Source organism: Caloenas nicobarica, chromosome Z (assembly GCF_036013445.1).
Source record: "Caloenas nicobarica isolate bCalNic1 chromosome Z, bCalNic1.hap1, whole genome shotgun sequence".
Classification (NCBI taxonomy): domain Eukaryota; kingdom Metazoa; phylum Chordata; class Aves; order Columbiformes; family Columbidae; genus Caloenas; species Caloenas nicobarica.
Genome location: NC_088284.1, coordinates 59,718,665 through 59,735,365, shown reverse-complemented (window position 1 = coordinate 59,735,365; position 16,701 = coordinate 59,718,665). Strand labels below are relative to the sequence as shown.

Sequence of the window (16,701 nt, the reverse complement as noted above, 5' to 3'; positions counted from 1 at the left end):
TAAAAAAAGGTAACACCCAGTGTCCTATATTTGTATATTTCTTGTCAGTTTAAAACAAAAAAATAAACAAAGAAAAGAGAAAAAAGACATCCCCACTCAGAGTTGCATATTTACATTCTTCAAACTGTAGCGGTGAAAAATAATTCTATTAAGTGCAGGACATTCCTAGTGTTGCAGTAGTGACATTTTTAATAAGTTCTTCATGAAAACATTTCTTTTTGTCTTAATAGTGACGCATTCCATGACTACGTGAAAATTCTATTATCCCCTTCACTTGCAGCCAGTGGTTGAGTCTGGATTGAAAAGCTCCTTGTATAATGGAGGAAACAGTGTGTTCACTATATCTGGATGAGATTGCTTAAATACCTGTAGTTTCTCTCCATGCAAGTTGCAAAGTGCAGTTATGGTTGGTATCTTGGCTATTAACTGCGAAACATTAAAATAAAAAGGAAGAGGGAGGAAGCACATTTAGTGTAAATTAGTTTTCAAAATGAACTATCTTAACATATTGTTGGATAACTGAGTGCAATACTCTGAACTCCATCAAAACAACTCAGCCAAAGGACCAGATATCGTTCTTATTGTAAAAGGCTAAAAACAATTGTCCTGGAAATTTTAGCCAAGTGCCAAGAATGCATTTGACGAGTAACTGCTCCCAGGGGTATTTTTTTAAGGTAGTCTCATTCTTGCTACTTAAAGGCAGTGTCATTCTGCTAATTAAAGAGATTAGTGGATTGAATAAAAAATGGAGTAAGACGAACCAGGGACAAGAGTAAAACAAGCCTTACTTATCCTGCACATTGCAGGTACACAGTGTGCTGCTTTTAACTCATATTAATGCAGCAATACATGGAGAAACAACTACAAAAAAAGAGTCACATCAAGGAGTGCTGGGCTCTTAGTTTTAAAAAATTACCTTTGTCAAAGTCTCATCATCGAGGTGGTTCTTCTGGATCACATGTTGAAGTGCAAAGTAAATCTTTTCCTGAAGCTTCTGGACCTTCCTTGGCTCTATTAACCAGGCTCGGTCTGAGAAAAAGGAAAGCAAGAGCTAAAGTCAAGAATGCTCAGATGTGGGGCATGCTTACAGATGTACATCATGTCCCACGCTGGCAAGCACTCACAGCAATCATAGTTCCCAGGAGGAAGGACTGCATAATAATTAAGACATAGTTTTAAAGGCAGAGTATTTTAATCCATTAAAGGATCACCTGACAGTTTACTTAACAGATACGAAGTGTACAGAAACACAATGTTGGCTCTGCATCTGTGTAAACCAGTATGTTGGAGATAAAGATGAGAGTAGAAATGAAACAAGGCCCAAGCATTTTATTATTTTCTGTTGGTTCAATCAGTGTTCTTCTAACTTCATACTGGCTAGGTGAAAAACATGTCATGTTATCTCAGTGTCTTGATACATAAGTAATAAACATATTGATCAAAACAGTTCTTTGAAAATAATATAATTATTTAAAATTTAAAATAAAATATATCTCATTATTTACTAGGTGAACATTTTGAGACCAAATATTATATTCTGAATAAAAAGAAATGGCTTCCTTCAAAAGAATTTCTTTAATAATTCAAAAGAATTATGAGTTGTTGCAATGTCTTGAAGTGCAAATTTCTCATCATTTAAAAATGTTCTCTTTTTAAACAACACAAAATAAAAGATTATCTGGGAGAATAACAGTTACAGACAGTTTGGAAAACTATATGGCTTCTACTGAACTCAAACCTCAAGTGTAGGAACACTTAAGATCTATATTCTCAAAAGTCATGGTTTCTGGAGACAAACACACAAAAAGAAGTAGCAGATCCCAAGACAATCTCCAAAGCATTAACACAGTGTGTTTACAGCACCATGAAACCTTCTGTTTTCTCATGCTGCAAAGTTATTTCTTCTTCCCTCTCTCCCACAGTCCAGACAAATTCTTGGGTATAGATTATAGCTTTCAAGCAGGAAATTAAAAATCTATTTTATCACAGGGCATGAATCTTCATGTACACATTGAAAAGTGCAGGAAAATCCCTTTCACTTTCGGAGCTCTTTCACCCACTCCCAGTCACTAAAATAATCCATAGAAATAATACAAGCTGACCATTTCAATGAGTACACATACCACAGAGGCTGGAGCTAAATTTTATCACAGGAGGAGTAGGAGTCTGTGATTTGTCTTACTGTTTGTGGAGAGGGGTGTATGACAAGTGTCCATCACCAAGTAATGTGAAAAGAGAAAAAACCAAACCTGTAACTACTGAAGAGATGATCAGGAAAATAAAATAATCTTTTTGCAGAGCTTAGAGAATTATGCTCCCAGAAGGAAAGCCAACAGATCCTGTGCCACCAGTGGCCATAGAAACAGAATTAGCTGAGAGTACGTGTGGCACCACACAAACAAGCACACAATAATACTTAGACTTCACTGGTTAGGTGGCAAGTTTTATGCTATTGCAAAAACATGTGTTTCAATAGTGTTAAAACAATGCCTATTGTGGCTGCCTGGAGCTAAAAAGATTTATCACAGAGACCAATCCTTAAAGACTTGTTTTTCTGTCACAAGAATAAGCTTAAAAATAGACTGAGGCTCTTGGAAGACAGGTTTAATCACTTATCTGTCATGAAGTGTGCTGTATTTAACAAGAGTTCTTAAATTCATGATAAGAGCTAGATGAAACTTTTACAATCAATTTTAAGTTCATCTCCCAAAACGTGGTTTATACCACCTGAGAGCCACCTGCAAATTTGGCTGTACCTCTAGTTATATTCACAAAACTGCAGGAAAAAGCCAATAGATCAATGGCTATCCATACATGATACAAGAAGCAGTGGTTCAATTCTGTACTTTTCCTTTTGGGTTTTTAAATTGAGTACTTTAAAGAGTTCAGAGGCCACTAGACTAGAGAATAGAGTAGGAAAGAAGATAGGGGACAACTCACTAGGCCTCTTTTTGCAAAAAAGAAGATGGAAAAAAGTAACATGGCCAGTCAGAATTTCAGAAGAGGCACTGGCAACCAGGAGGAAGCCACGTTAGTGTTTTACCACCAGCATGTTTGTAGGTGATGTCCCTGCAACCTTTACTGGACTCCTTCCACAATGTTTTAACCTTTGAAATCAGCAATCAGGCTAAAGAATCACCTCGAAGCAGAGTGCTTAGGTCCACCCTAAAGTGGAAAATCTGGATTTGTGCTCTGAACCAGATGGAAAATCCGTCTGACACAGAGCTTTGCAACCTTAGCAATTGTATTAATAGATGTTCTTAAGTCCCCTTACTCCTGATGGGACCACTCTGTTTCCTGTAAATGAGCTAAACGCTGAGATCAAGGGCACAAGAAACACCTTTCAGGATGGTGGCTTCTGTAGGAAAGGAACTTGAATATAAGTACTTCCCATAGGGAATCTCTGTGTACCTATCTTAGTGGACAGAAGGGCTGTGCACGCACCTCTGTGAAACAGTGCTTATTTTTTAAATTTTTACATATGTTCCCAAGATGAAACCCTTTATTTTGAAGAAGCTGGAACCATCTAGTGTGGAAGGAAATTATTTATTTCTCTGTTGTTTACTGTTACCATTTTTGTAAGAAAATAAATGGCAAATTTCAATGTCAGTTCAATCTATAGCGATTTTCCCTGCCTTCCCACTCTCAAACTTAGCAGCCCAGCTGAAATACGAATTATTAGCACAATCCAAATTTGCAGACTTTTAAGGAAGAGAGATTGCTTTCACTCATGTACATGCTGCTGAAGCCCATCATTTCTTTCTTATTGAGTCTTCTATGACTAGATACATATGCTTACAGACTATAGAAAAACACAGTCAGCATGCAACAAGTGCTTTAACTTTTTTTTCTTTTTTTTTTAATTAAAGGAATAGGAGACACTGTATGTGTCATCTTACTTGCAAGAAAGGAAAAGCCAGCTTGGATATGAAATGGGGAACTGTGGATTATAGAAATATTTGACCTCATACTACCACTTTCAACCCTAAAGTTTGATTACAGTGAAAAAAATCTTGGAATTGCCTCTACATATCGGTGCTGCTTAGCAGAAACAGAAGCTGCTATTCAGGAGACACCCAGCTATGAAAGGCTGTATGAGGACTGATGTAAGTCATGACTGGAATGCGTTACTAGAGTTAATGAAGAAGCTTTTACAACACGTGCCTGCAATACAGCTGGCTCAAAGCCAGTGCTGAGTTGCTAGCTTTTTAAGTACTTAGTACAGCTGCAAGATGTAGAAAAAAGCACGGATACTCAGGCAACATGAACCGCAGGCATATTGCGTTTTTGCGTGCTTTGCAAACTAACGTGACATACATAGAACTGCAGAGCTGAATCAAAATTTTGATGTCCATCTAATGCCTATCTGCAGCTAAGCACATTTCATAAATTACTTGATCCAAAATCCACTTAAAATAAACAGAAAATTTTTCATTACTTAAATAGATTTTTCCCAGGCCTATGGCACAGGACACTCTGAGATGCTATAAACTTTCTGCAACCAGGTTTTGTTGAATAGGGTGATAACTTGTTCTCCTTTCCAAGATTAGCTGGGGAGACAGAAACATGACTTCTTTTCAATTTGGCTAGAAATTACATAACTGAATCCTCTTTCTCCCTGCAGGTGACGTGACCTCATGTGATCTAAAGTGCTTTCAAATCAGCTTTGAAATAATCTTATTGTTTTTGTCTGTTCAGCTAACTCCTAATGTTCCTTTTGCTAACTGTAAAAAAATAAAATGAAGAGTAAAAAACCCTCTAGCTCTTACAAAAGAAAAACACAGATCCTGTTTACAAGGATCCCACCATCCTCTTCCTGATCCTCTTGGTTTCATAACGTGAAGTCAGCTGGAGAACTTCACAGCCCAGATGCCACACAAATTTCCAGGTTATCTTTAGCTTTGCACTGAGTCAGTCTGCTGAACAGGCCACTAACACTACCCGGGAGCAAGCACTGACTGCACATCTCTGTCACGGACCTTTCAGACTAAGGGAGGGCTAACAGAGAGGAACCCATCAGGACACTGCAACTGTCCTGTCCCAGAGGAAGTCAGGGCTGGGACACCTCTGAGGTGTAAATCAGGGCTGTTTGGAGGGTCCTCTCTAGAACATCCTGGCCTAACACCATGAAGAGCCATCGGCTCAACTGTTTCACCTCTAAGCAGATGACCACAAGAACTGCTCAAAGGGAAATTAAAAGGAGCAGAGTCCTTTCAGTTGGTGTCATTAATGATGAGAATGAACATGTTGACACCATCTGTGCCAGTTAATTCTGCCTACTATAATCTCTACCACAGCTGTGCAACAGGGCAAACTGACCTAGAGGAAGTCTTTAGCAGAAAAGACTGTAAAAATAATTCCCAGTGAGATTTTTTTGTAAAGGCCTTTCAATAAGTTACTCTTAGTGGGAGCTGGAGGTCTACCTCTGTCCTAGTTTCAGCTGGGATAGAGTTAATTTCATTGCTAGTAGCTTTGTTTTGGATTTAGTATGAGAATAATGTTGATAATACACTGATGTTTTAGTTGTTGCTGGTAGTCAAGGACTTTTTAGCTTCCCATACTCTGCCTGGTACACAAGAAGCTGAGCAAGAGCAAAGCCAGGACAGCTGACACAAGCTGGCCAAAGAAGTATTCCTTATCATACGATGTCATGCTCAGAATATAAAACGGAGTTCCCCAGGGGGGCAGATACCACTGCTTGGGAATAAATAGGCTATCAGTGTTGCGGGTGGCGAGCAATTGCACTGTGCATCACTTGTTTTGTATATTACATTATTATTATTATTGTTATTATTATTCTTTTTCTCTTCCTTTGGTGTCGTATTAAACTGTTCTTATCTCAGTCCTTTCCTTTCCAATTATCTCCCCACATATCACTTAGGCAGGAGGATTGAGTGAGGGGCTGCGTGGTCCTAGTTGCCAGCTGAGGTTAAACCATGACAGCTCTTTTTGGCACCCAACGTGGGGTGAGAATGGTTTGAGATAACAACAGATTAGCTAGAGTTTATTAAGGGGCTTGTATCTGTTAGCAGTTGTGGGTCACGATATTGATTCATCTGTTCTCCGAATGAGTTTATTTGATGTGCACTGTGCTCTTGTTTTTGTCGTATACGTTAAAGATTGGTGTTGGCTTATGCAGTTTGCTGTGCTCTGCAATGATTAGTGGCATTTTGCCTCGGGAGATTTGTTACGAGAACACTGACCTTGAGCTTAATCTGGTATTTGAGCTTTGTACTGAAGCCATTACTGTACTTCGGGCACCATCTCGTGGAGACAATTAGTAATTATACTCCTCCTCTTGAGAAGTTTTTTATGGAGGAAATACAGAATGGCACCTTTGCTACCTTCTTTTGTGATATCTCCTCCTTCATTACAATAATTTGTCAGTACCTTCGACATCTTTAGGTAGTTAAAATACTTCCATTGGTATGTCTTGGAAATATTGTTTTGGTGTTGTCTAAGGTTAGCAAGTGATTTAAGAACATCATCTAGAGATCTGTCTCAAGGCTGGACAGTTGTAAGTGGCAGGGTGTGTGGAACAGTGTGGGAAAATGCCTAGGATGCTGGGCACTTCTGGTGTTTTGGAACTTCACCTCTGAACAAATGCAGAATCCTCAAAAATTAGTAGAACATTTGGAAGACGTATGCTGTCATTGTGGCAGTTCCAGGGAGACACAAATCATTGCAATGTGCTGGGTCCTAGTCCATGACTACTGAGCCCTGTTTAACACTATTCAGTACCTTCAAAGGGAAGAGAGGGTCTCCAGATCGGATGACAGTGTGACAGGCACTGCAGTTACACAAACCCAGTGACAGGCACTGTGGCTAGTTGGTGTTAGGCACTGTAGATGGGCTAGAGAACCAGCCCATGCCAGTATCAGTTGCTCCTGTACAAAAGAAGAAATCTTGGAAGTGAAAGTCAGCTTGTTTAGTAAGAGACAATGAAACAGCAGGGCCATCATGAGAAGGGGAGGAGGAAGAAGAGGAGATGGTAACCACCTGGTCTCTATCCCTGAGTGAGCTGCAAGATATGCAAAAAGATTTCAGCCATTGTCCATGCAATCACATTGTCACCCCCCGGGATAAAGGGGCCAATAGCCTGGAATTAGAAGGTAAGGAAGTCAAGCAGTTGGGATCCCTTTCTACGGAAGGAGGTATTGACAAAGTGATTGGAAAAGTGGCACTAGCCTTCAGCCTCTAGAGATGACTCCTATCGGGCATAAAGAAAAGACATCCCTTCAAGGAAGATATTATATTTAACCCAGGCAAGTGGACTACCTTGGAAAGAGGTATCCAGTACCTGTGTAAATTCCCTGTGCTTGAGGTGATTTGTGACCTAGACAACAAGCAGTTACTCAAACATTCAGATGAAGTCCAGTGCATATGACCCATGTGGCAGAAGGTTGTATGGAGCTCACCATTGCCATATACCAACTCATTGGCAGTACTGAACAGCAAAGACAGAGAGGTACCAACAGTGGAGGAATTGGCTGGTCAATTCTAGCAATATGGATAAAATCTCTCTTAGTTCCTTGTCTCAGCTGTGGAGAAACTGTCCCGGGAGTTCCAGTGGTTCAAAGAGGATATGTCATATTCTCCACCTGTACAGACTAGTATCTTGACTATTAAGGGTAAGCATTTTTCCGCTCAAGAGGGAGGGTATGAGGAAGTGGGATGGACAGCCTGCCTCAACCCTAGAGGTACAGGTATATAAATTGCAAGGAAAAACAATCACAAATAAAGGAAAATTGCTGCTCCAGTCTCTAGCCTGCTGTTCCCTAGACAGAGTAGAAGGGCTGATCTCACTTCCAATCCTATGGAGGGAACTTCTGATTCATATTTACAAGAGCTGAGTAACAAGGATGAGATCTGAACCCATGCATGCCACACAAACCCATTTGTCAGTAATAAACACTATGATAAGGACTAGAGGGGACTGTCTCCAGCCATGTGGAGGAAAAGGACAACCAGGTCTACTGGACTGTGTGGATTTGATGACCTGGCACATCAGCACCGGGGGAGTATAAGGCCCTAGCAGACACTGGTGTGCAGTGTACCCTAATGACATCAAGCTATTGAGGCAGAACCCATCTGTATTTATGTAATGACAAGGGAAGTCCAGCAGCTAACACTTTTGGAGGCTGAAGCAAGCATAACTGGGAATGAGTGGCAAAAGCACCCCAATGTGCCTGGCCCAGAGGCTCTGTGCATCCTTGGTACAGGCTACCTCAGGAGAGGGCATTTCAAGGGCCCAAAAGGGTACCGGTGAGGTTTTGGTATAACCACTGTGGGGACAAAGCGAATTAAAAAGCTGTGTACCTTGTCCAGTCTCTCAGAGGGCTCTTCTGTTGTAGGATTGCTGAGGGTCAAAGAACAGCAGGTGCTGATTGCTACCATGACGGCACACCGGCAGCAATATCACACTAACCAAGACTCTGATTTCAATGCATAAATTGATTTGTCAACTGGAGAGCCAAGGAGTGATCAGCAAGACTCACTCATGCTTTAACAGTCCCATATGGCTCGTGTGGAAGTCTAATGGAGAGTGAAGACTAACAGTAGGCTATCGTGGCCTAAATGAAGTCACAGTGCTTCTGAGTGCTGTCATGCTGGGCATGCTAGACCTGCAATACGAACTGGAGTCAAAGGCAGCCAAGTGGTATGCTGCAACTAACATTGCTAATGCATTTTTCTCAATTCCTTTGGCAGCAGAGTGCAGGCCACAGATTGCTTCCACCTGGAGGGGTCTCCAGTACGCCTGGAATCGACTGCCCCAGGGGTAGAAGCACAGCTCCATCATTTGCCATGGACTGATCAAGACTGCACCGGAACAGGGCAAAGCTCCAAACACTTGCAATACATTAATGATATTATCATGTGGGGCAATACAGCACAAGTTTTTGAAAGAGCAAAGCCAGGACAGCTGACATAAGATGGCCAAATGGGTCATCTTACCATATGATGTCAGGCTCAGAATACAAAATGGAGTTGGCTGGGGGAAAAATACCGCTGCCCAGGAATGAATGGGCTATCGGTGTCTCAGGCAGTGAGCAAATGCACTGTATATCCCTTGTTTTGTATATTTACAGAATCACAGAATCACAGAATGGCTGGGGTTGTAAGGGACCTCTGGAGACCATCTAGTCCAACTCGCCCACTAAAGCAGGGTCACCTAGAGTAGATTGCACAGGAATGTGTCCAGGTGGGTTTTGAATGTCTCCAGAGAAGGAGACTCCACAACCTCTCTGCGCAGCCTCTGTCTGTGCTCGTTGCCCCTCATCCTGTCGTTGGGCACCACTGAAAGCGGTCTGGTCTGAGTAAAACACCACAACCTCCCTTGAGGCATGTTTAAAAATCCCACACTAAACTCTTAACTTATTTATTAGATCTACTTTCTGAGTGAATTAAATCACAAAAACCTCTTTTCTGTGGTCAGACAGGCAGCACTCACTGAATGAATGCTTTTGCCTGCACAGAGTTATGATATAAGAATACATGAGAAAGAGCCTGTTGCCCCTGGAATCAGCATCTCTCACCTGGAGCTAAAACCAGACAGGACCTCATACAGACTTTTACTGCTCATGTTTTTATCCACACACACACACAAAAAAAAACCAACCAAAAAACATTGCCCTACAACCTGCTCTGGGCCGTGAGGTCTGTGCTTCAGGAAATGCTAGGAGGAACATGCACCTCCTTGAGTGCCATGCTTCTCTGTACATGGTCTGGAGGAACACCAGCCTGCACTGCTTGCCTGTGCAATCCTGCTCCATGTCTGGTACCCCCACACTTTGGATCTATTTCCAGTATGTGTAATTGCTGATAGTCTACTAAAAAGAGAGTGAAGTATATTTGGGTAATTCAGGTATTCTTCCATTGCTTCATACACTGCTTACTATCACTTAATACAGCTTAAACAGCTATTTAAGTAGGTAGAAATAGCGGTGGACAAGGATGAAAAAAAAAATCATTGTAGTATTTGGAATGAATAATTACCTGGTGATATCAGAACAGCAGACGAAAACAAGGCAATCTCCTCCTCAGTCAGCTGTAAGGAGCATAAATTTTTTGCAAATTCGAACGCTTCATTCACCAGATCATCAGAACCTGCAGACCACGAAGGACAAAATCAGTGCTAGAAATTTATCAGCTCTTTAACCTGCCATAAAAGGTGGATTGTTTTGGTGTCAAAAATGTTGTGAGAGAATGTCTATACTTCTAAAACAAGTGCCTTTCATCAGCTATTAAAATTCCACCTACCCCAAAAATGTATCACTAAAATACCCATTGAATCACAAAAATTACCAAGAATTAGGGGCATGACCTGAACAAAAATTGCAGAGAGATCTTAGAAGAGGGTTTTATTTTCCCAATGTGTAAATAAATGCTATTTATAAACAGATATTAAATATAAGAGGTAATAATGACCAGTCCTAAACAACTTTCACATATATAATTTTTAATTAACAGAATTTGTGAAAAAATCATAAAGACCAAAATGAATCAACTAATGCACATTTAAATATGCTGTAAACTTGTAAAGTAATGTTATTTTTATCCATATACAAATAACAAAAATAGATACCTACATGCTAAATACATGCATTTGAAGCAAGTATCTCTCTTTGAGTTTGGTCCTGAATAAATTTCTGATAAAGTATCAATCTCATGGATGGGCAAAATACATCCATATAGCTATTAACATTTCAGGTAGCACTCAATATGTTGAGAAATTAAGCAGTTCTTTCAATACATGAAGCTTAAATTTTTTAGGCAAAATAATATTTTCTGTAAGTCCTTGCCTACATTTTGTTGCAGTTTATAATTTTAGTCCCCTCATTGCCTTATGCAGGACACAATTAGTAGGAGTGAGTTGATATATAAAGCATAACTGAGCTGTTAAGAGAAACTCTTGGCTCCTACCATAAACTAAGGCTTTATCAGAACTTCAGATGGCAGAATAAGAAGTCTACCTGAATAACCCTCATGATGCTCTTTCTTATTAGAGAAAACCACCTATCACTGCTAGCAGCTAGGGAAGTCACCTTTTTTCTTTTTCACTTCCAGCCCAGAGATTTGGAGGTTTGGGGATTTGCTATTTACTGGAGATTTTCATTGTGGGTCACTATTTTCAGACAGACAAATCCATAACTATGCAGCTTCATGTAATTGGTCGAGAAGAAAAAGATCAACATACCCAAGGCTTTAAACATTTGCATCCCTCCATACTTTCCTTCAAACAGAACAGTATTGTTGAGTGGGTTGAAGGCACGGCACATTCTCACCAAAACCACTTCCAAACAGCCTATCAGACATGAAAAAGAGCAAAAGTACCACACATTACTGCAAAATATCAGAATATAGGAAATTTCAAGAAAACATGCTGGAAGACATTAGTCATTAGAAACATCAGCATGGATAAGACACTCTTTGAAGGCATCTAGAAGATATGTCTCTGAATGAGAGAAACAAAATATTTCTGTTTGCTCTGAGTATAGAAAGTGGTAATTTCTGGTCCAGCGTAACCACCTTTTCTTCTGGTTGTTTTTTCCCCCATTGCAGCAAATCAACCGCCTGGACTTAATCTGAATTTAGACCTAGGCAAATATTCTCAATTTGAAATACTTTATCCTGAAAATCAGGCATTTATTGAAGATTCTTTTGAATAATTAAACCTTTTTTGTACAAAAAAGCAGCTTAATTCAATGTATATATGAATCCCAGCTTCATTTGGATGGAGGGGGAGAACATCAAAAAGTGTTTTTAGAGACAAAATAAAAGTTAAAGCACCGTCAAAAAAACCCCTTAAATTGGATTTTGTTTCCCTTGTTTTTCATCCAGGTTGGGGAACAGCCAAAGAACCCTTCTTTTTTTTTCACTCATGTTTCCTTATTATTTCCTAACTGGAAAAATACACAGATTGGGAAAAGGAAGGAAAAATTTTAAGCATCCCTTAACTAAATTTAACTTTCCTGTAAGAGGAACTCTGAATCTGAGGATTCTTTTGCAGACATGCTTTTGAGTGAAAAGTCCTGATTTTCTAACTCCTGCTCAGCATTAAAAATGAAACAGAAAACTTGACATATTTACACATGCTGAAGCTAAACAGAGTTGTCTGGCAGTACGATCAAATATAACAATATATTTTGCTGAAGGTGCAGTTGTGTTGTTAGCTTTGCCAGCCAAATGACTGAAGTTACCTGGGGTGCACTGGCATCTGCAGAATTTTCAAAATTAGTTTGAGTTTTAAAAAAATAGTTCACATGCTACGACCCTGTTTTTCCAGGAGGTTGTCTACGTGTTCCCAGGGTCTCTGTATCCCCTCTCTTTGTACCTGCTCCCACTGTCTCAGCCTCTGTGTACACAGCTTTGAATCACACTGGCTTTCAGCCTTAATGAAGAGGTCTCTCTTGAAATAGGAATTACTTCTTACGCTTTTACAAGCTGTCTCACACAGCATCCTACCTTTTACACGTGGAAGGAGCGGGAAAATGATATGACAGGGTAAATGCATTTAATTACTAGTAGCGGTTCACTTGGTCATAACATTTTGCCCTCCTGAGTTTGGCGATGTTACTACATCATCACGATAAATCTTGTCATGATTCTTTTGGAGGACAGAAATTACCGAGTACCACGGCAGGGAATGAAACCCTTTTCCCCCTTGGCCTGATGCACACGTGTGCACATCCAGGCACACACAGAGAGCACGGCCAGAGCACACCACCGTAATCCGCTCTCATTTATTCTGAAACCAACTGGCGCCAGCAGGGATTTTCCCTCCTGCGCACTGGCTGGAGGGTATTTCTGTAGTCTCATTAAAAAGATTAGAGATGACCACAGAGGCAGGCCCTGGTGAGCCCCGTGTTCGTTTCACTAATGACAAGTGGGGATTTTACAGGGTGGCAGATGACTGATTCGACCAGCTCAATTCGCAGGGTCCTTCTACCACATGTCAGGTTGGAGGCTGCAGTTTCTGCAACGATTGTGTGCGTGCGTGTACTCAACAACCACAACTGAGTGTAGAGGGAAGGGGATCAGAAGGCAGTAATGTGATTGATGTGGAAAAATACAGAAGGTTTAACGTAGCTAATGAAACAGACTGTAATGAGGCCTTCTTCAAAATTAAAATTTGTAGAACAAAACAGCAGAGTGCACTTCTAATGTGCTGCGTGCTAAACCAGTCTCGAGCCCGCGGTGTTTACCCACCTGACTTGAGAAGGAGAATTTGGTCATTCTGGCAGAGCTCCATGAAGCCTGTTATGCGCTTTGCAAACTCCACCACGTACTGGATAGCGTGGGTGATCTGAATGGCACACTGCTGCCACAGAGCTTCTCTGGTCTTCCGGGAAAACACACAGGGAAATGAAAAGCAGTGAGCAAGCGGGTTCATCAGTGCATTAAGTTCTTCAGGTGGTGTTGCAGAAGCGTGTGCGCCTCCGTCACCCACCCCATCCTCAGGCAGAGGTGGCAGCACCTCTGCTTCTCAAGGTACTCCAGACTTTTCATTAGAAGGCTGTTTTCACGAGCCGATTGCCTCAGTGATCTGAACTCTGGTGTGCCTCTTCAAAGGGGCAGAATGCATGGTGATTGCAATGTCGGCTTTTGTGCAAGATAGGCAAACAGTGGCACAAACAATGTAAACAACCCAGAGTACTCTGGGGGAAGAAGTGGCACAGTGCTATTAGGTTATCCAACAGAACTTTTTTGCTAATTTGAAATTTAAAACAATACATAATTAAACTGTCATTGCGATCTGAACACTGCAACAAACCTTTTTTCCTTGATAATCAACTTCCTTGCACACACATGTGTGCATATGTAAACTGATACTCTTGGTCCGCATGCTACAGCACCGCAAGCTGTGGTGTATTTTTATTCTTGCTAGTACTGCATAGCCCCTCAGCTGTCAAAGAACAAGCTGGAGTCTCTTCCATCTCTTCTGTTATCAGCTAATGTGCCAACTGAAATCTGATTGAAAAATCATCGCTAGTGATGTTGTTGTGAGAGACACAAAGATTTCTGTTGACTGGACTACGTTTGAAGAGGTGCCAGTGGGAAAAAGTCTGAACTGGACCTGAGAATCTCAGAAGAAGAACAAAAAGAAAGTGTAATAAGATCATTTTTTCCACCCAGTTTTGAACAACTTCAATTTCAGGAGTACTTTCCATTTGTCAGTATCTATTGTCTTTAAGTGACAGATATTTGTTATTCACATAAAAAAGTGGATGTGCTTTCCAAACGATAAGGGAACAAAGTTAGGTTGTCTTATTTTCTTAAAATGCTTACAACAGAGGATCCAATTCTGATCACATTAAAGTCAGCTGAATTTCTGGATGGATTTTAGAAAGCTGGATTCCATAACCATGCCTGAGCTTTGACATAGCAAACATTCCAACATGCTGGAAAGCTGCTACTTCTTTTTATCAAGTGTCACTCCTTTGCTTTCAGTAACCAGCTCCTATATTTAAAAGCCTGTTTTGACCTATAGGAAACTCATCAGCATATCCTTGCCAAATACATTACGCTGTTAACATTTTCAAACCATAGGGAGAAAAAGAAAGATCATATTACAGGATTGTACCTTGCTCTGGTAAACCTTAATTTCTTCATATGTGTGAGTCTGCCACGCTAGCTGGTGTAGCTCCTCCATTGTATATTGACATGTCTCCAAATGAGATTTAATGATGTTTTGTGCAATTCGATCTGCAGACAGGAGAATAAAAATATCTTGCATGAAACAGTGAACTATGATTTGTAATAGAAAAATGATGAAAACATTAAAGATTTTTTTTTAAAGTATCTTTTCTTTCTAGTGCTACCTTTCTGTATTTTTTAAAAATTTATTTCTGAAGATGACTGTTCCAAAATATTTCAGTATTCAACCCTAATCCAAAGGATGCTTGAAAAATAGTGGACCTGCACATGAAAATAACAATGAATGTTGTGACACTATTTAAACTCTCATTCTGGAAGTGATCTTTTTCTTCTGTGTTTAAATAAATGTCGTTTGGAAACCCTTGTTACTCGATCATTTCTGTCTGCCCCAAGGCTGTGCAGCTGCCCAGCTCTGGCTGCTGAATCCTGACATGGTCATTTGCATTACCTTGGGCTGACTCATATCAGAGAAACAGGAAACAGGTCTCCTTTTTTTCTCAAGTTAGTTTTCGGCTTGATCAATTTCCCATTTAGGTCAATGAACACAAACATGGAGACCAGTGCTAGCAAGGGGTGGAAGCTAGAACTAGTATCCTGGGTTTTAGGAGAGATGGGGGGAATATATCTCACACAGAGGATTAAGTTACCCTAAAGTTATTTTGACATTGCAGCCTTAGAAAACCACTGTGTAACATGGAACGCAGGATACAAGGGGAAAGGGGAGCATTCAGTGCTGGCCCGAGATTCCACTGAAACTGAGTAAACTTCTCAGGGAAATATTTTAAAGTAGATCTTTGTCCTTTAAGCCACTTGAGTGGATTAAAAAGGTTTTCACAAAAACTTCCAACGTGAATTCATTAGCACTGGAAGTTGAAATGTCTTGATAAAGCATGCTTTAAAAATGTGATGATTTCTTATTTTGCAGCTTTGAGACCTATCCATCTAATGAAGCTCAGTGCTTCAGGCTGAAAACTTTGCTTAAGCTGAATAACTTTCACGCAATGGAACAAAGTTGAAGTCACAGAACTGAACTGAAGCCCTTGTGGCAGAATTGGCATTTCACAGAAAACATATTTGTCAAAAATGAAAGGACACTGACAAAGCCTCAGCCAAACCTAAGCATAGGAAGTAGAAAAAAACTAGGAATGTCATCATTTATTCTTTCACATCCTCAACAGTTTGCCTACAGTGGGTGGATCTGGTGCTTGGAATCCCAAAATAAGACTTTCTTTGGTCAAATGTTGACTGAATTTAAAAACACCAGCAAGAAGGAAATCTGAAAAATGAATGTAAACATGCATACGCTCTGTGCAAACACTGCAATAGGAGTGTTATTTAAAGGAGAGGTGCCCGTGCTGCCACAGTTAATAAGCTGAGGCTCAGTGGAAGGGCGCTGAAGAAAACACAAAAGAGTTCCAGGTTTTTGTAGGAACAATAAAACCTGCTCAATTCAGTCTTTACAGGTATGCCTTTAAAGGTCAGCACTATCTTTAGGTTTCCTGATGGAAGAATTGACTCAGGTATAAAGATAACTAAAAGTGTATATTAGTGAATAGAGGGATCTATCCATTGTTCTTTTATGGACGGCTGGATGCAAGTCTTAACCCATGATGGTAAGCTGCTACATTTTATAGCAAAAATCTTACAGACAAATGGGCATGCTGGAAAAAAAGGGATAATGAATTGAAACAGATTACTTAAAGGATTAACAAAGGTTTATTTGTATTTCTTTAACCAAGAAAAGCAAGTAAGCCACACCTTTTTTAGAAAGATCAAATTTCAGATGTTTACTCCCATATTGTTCTATTTAAAGTATAGTTTTAACAGCATCATATTTCTGGAAACATCCTTAGCTGCAGTAAATCTGACTGCAGAAGTTAAACTCAAGTTATAGGTTCTGTCACTTATGTTCCTGGAAGGATTTAACCAGACAGACAAATATGGTCAGAGCAACATTTAGGCCTTGTATCTAAAACATCAGTGAAAGAAGTATGATTTCAACTTCTGTGGCCTGAATGGTGAAGGATTTTGCTCTCTGCATCC

At 40.2% G+C, this 16,701-nt stretch overlaps 1 protein-coding gene across 1 annotated transcript in view; it reads right to left on the bottom strand.

The window, feature by feature from the left end:
* Positions 1-270: 270 nt before the first annotated feature.
* RORB (RAR related orphan receptor B) overlaps positions 271-16,701 on the bottom strand; it is a 67,103-nt gene continuing 50,672 nt past the window's right edge. The window contains exons 5-10 of the mRNA XM_065656926.1: positions 14,585-14,706; positions 13,210-13,342; positions 11,198-11,305; positions 9,997-10,107; positions 917-1,029; positions 271-426 (exon numbers count right to left, since the gene is read on the bottom strand). Coding sequence (XP_065512998.1) covers positions 271-426; positions 917-1,029; positions 9,997-10,107; positions 11,198-11,305; positions 13,210-13,342; positions 14,585-14,706 — 743 coding nt within the window. The remainder of the gene's footprint in view (positions 427-916; positions 1,030-9,996; positions 10,108-11,197; positions 11,306-13,209; positions 13,343-14,584; positions 14,707-16,701) is intronic.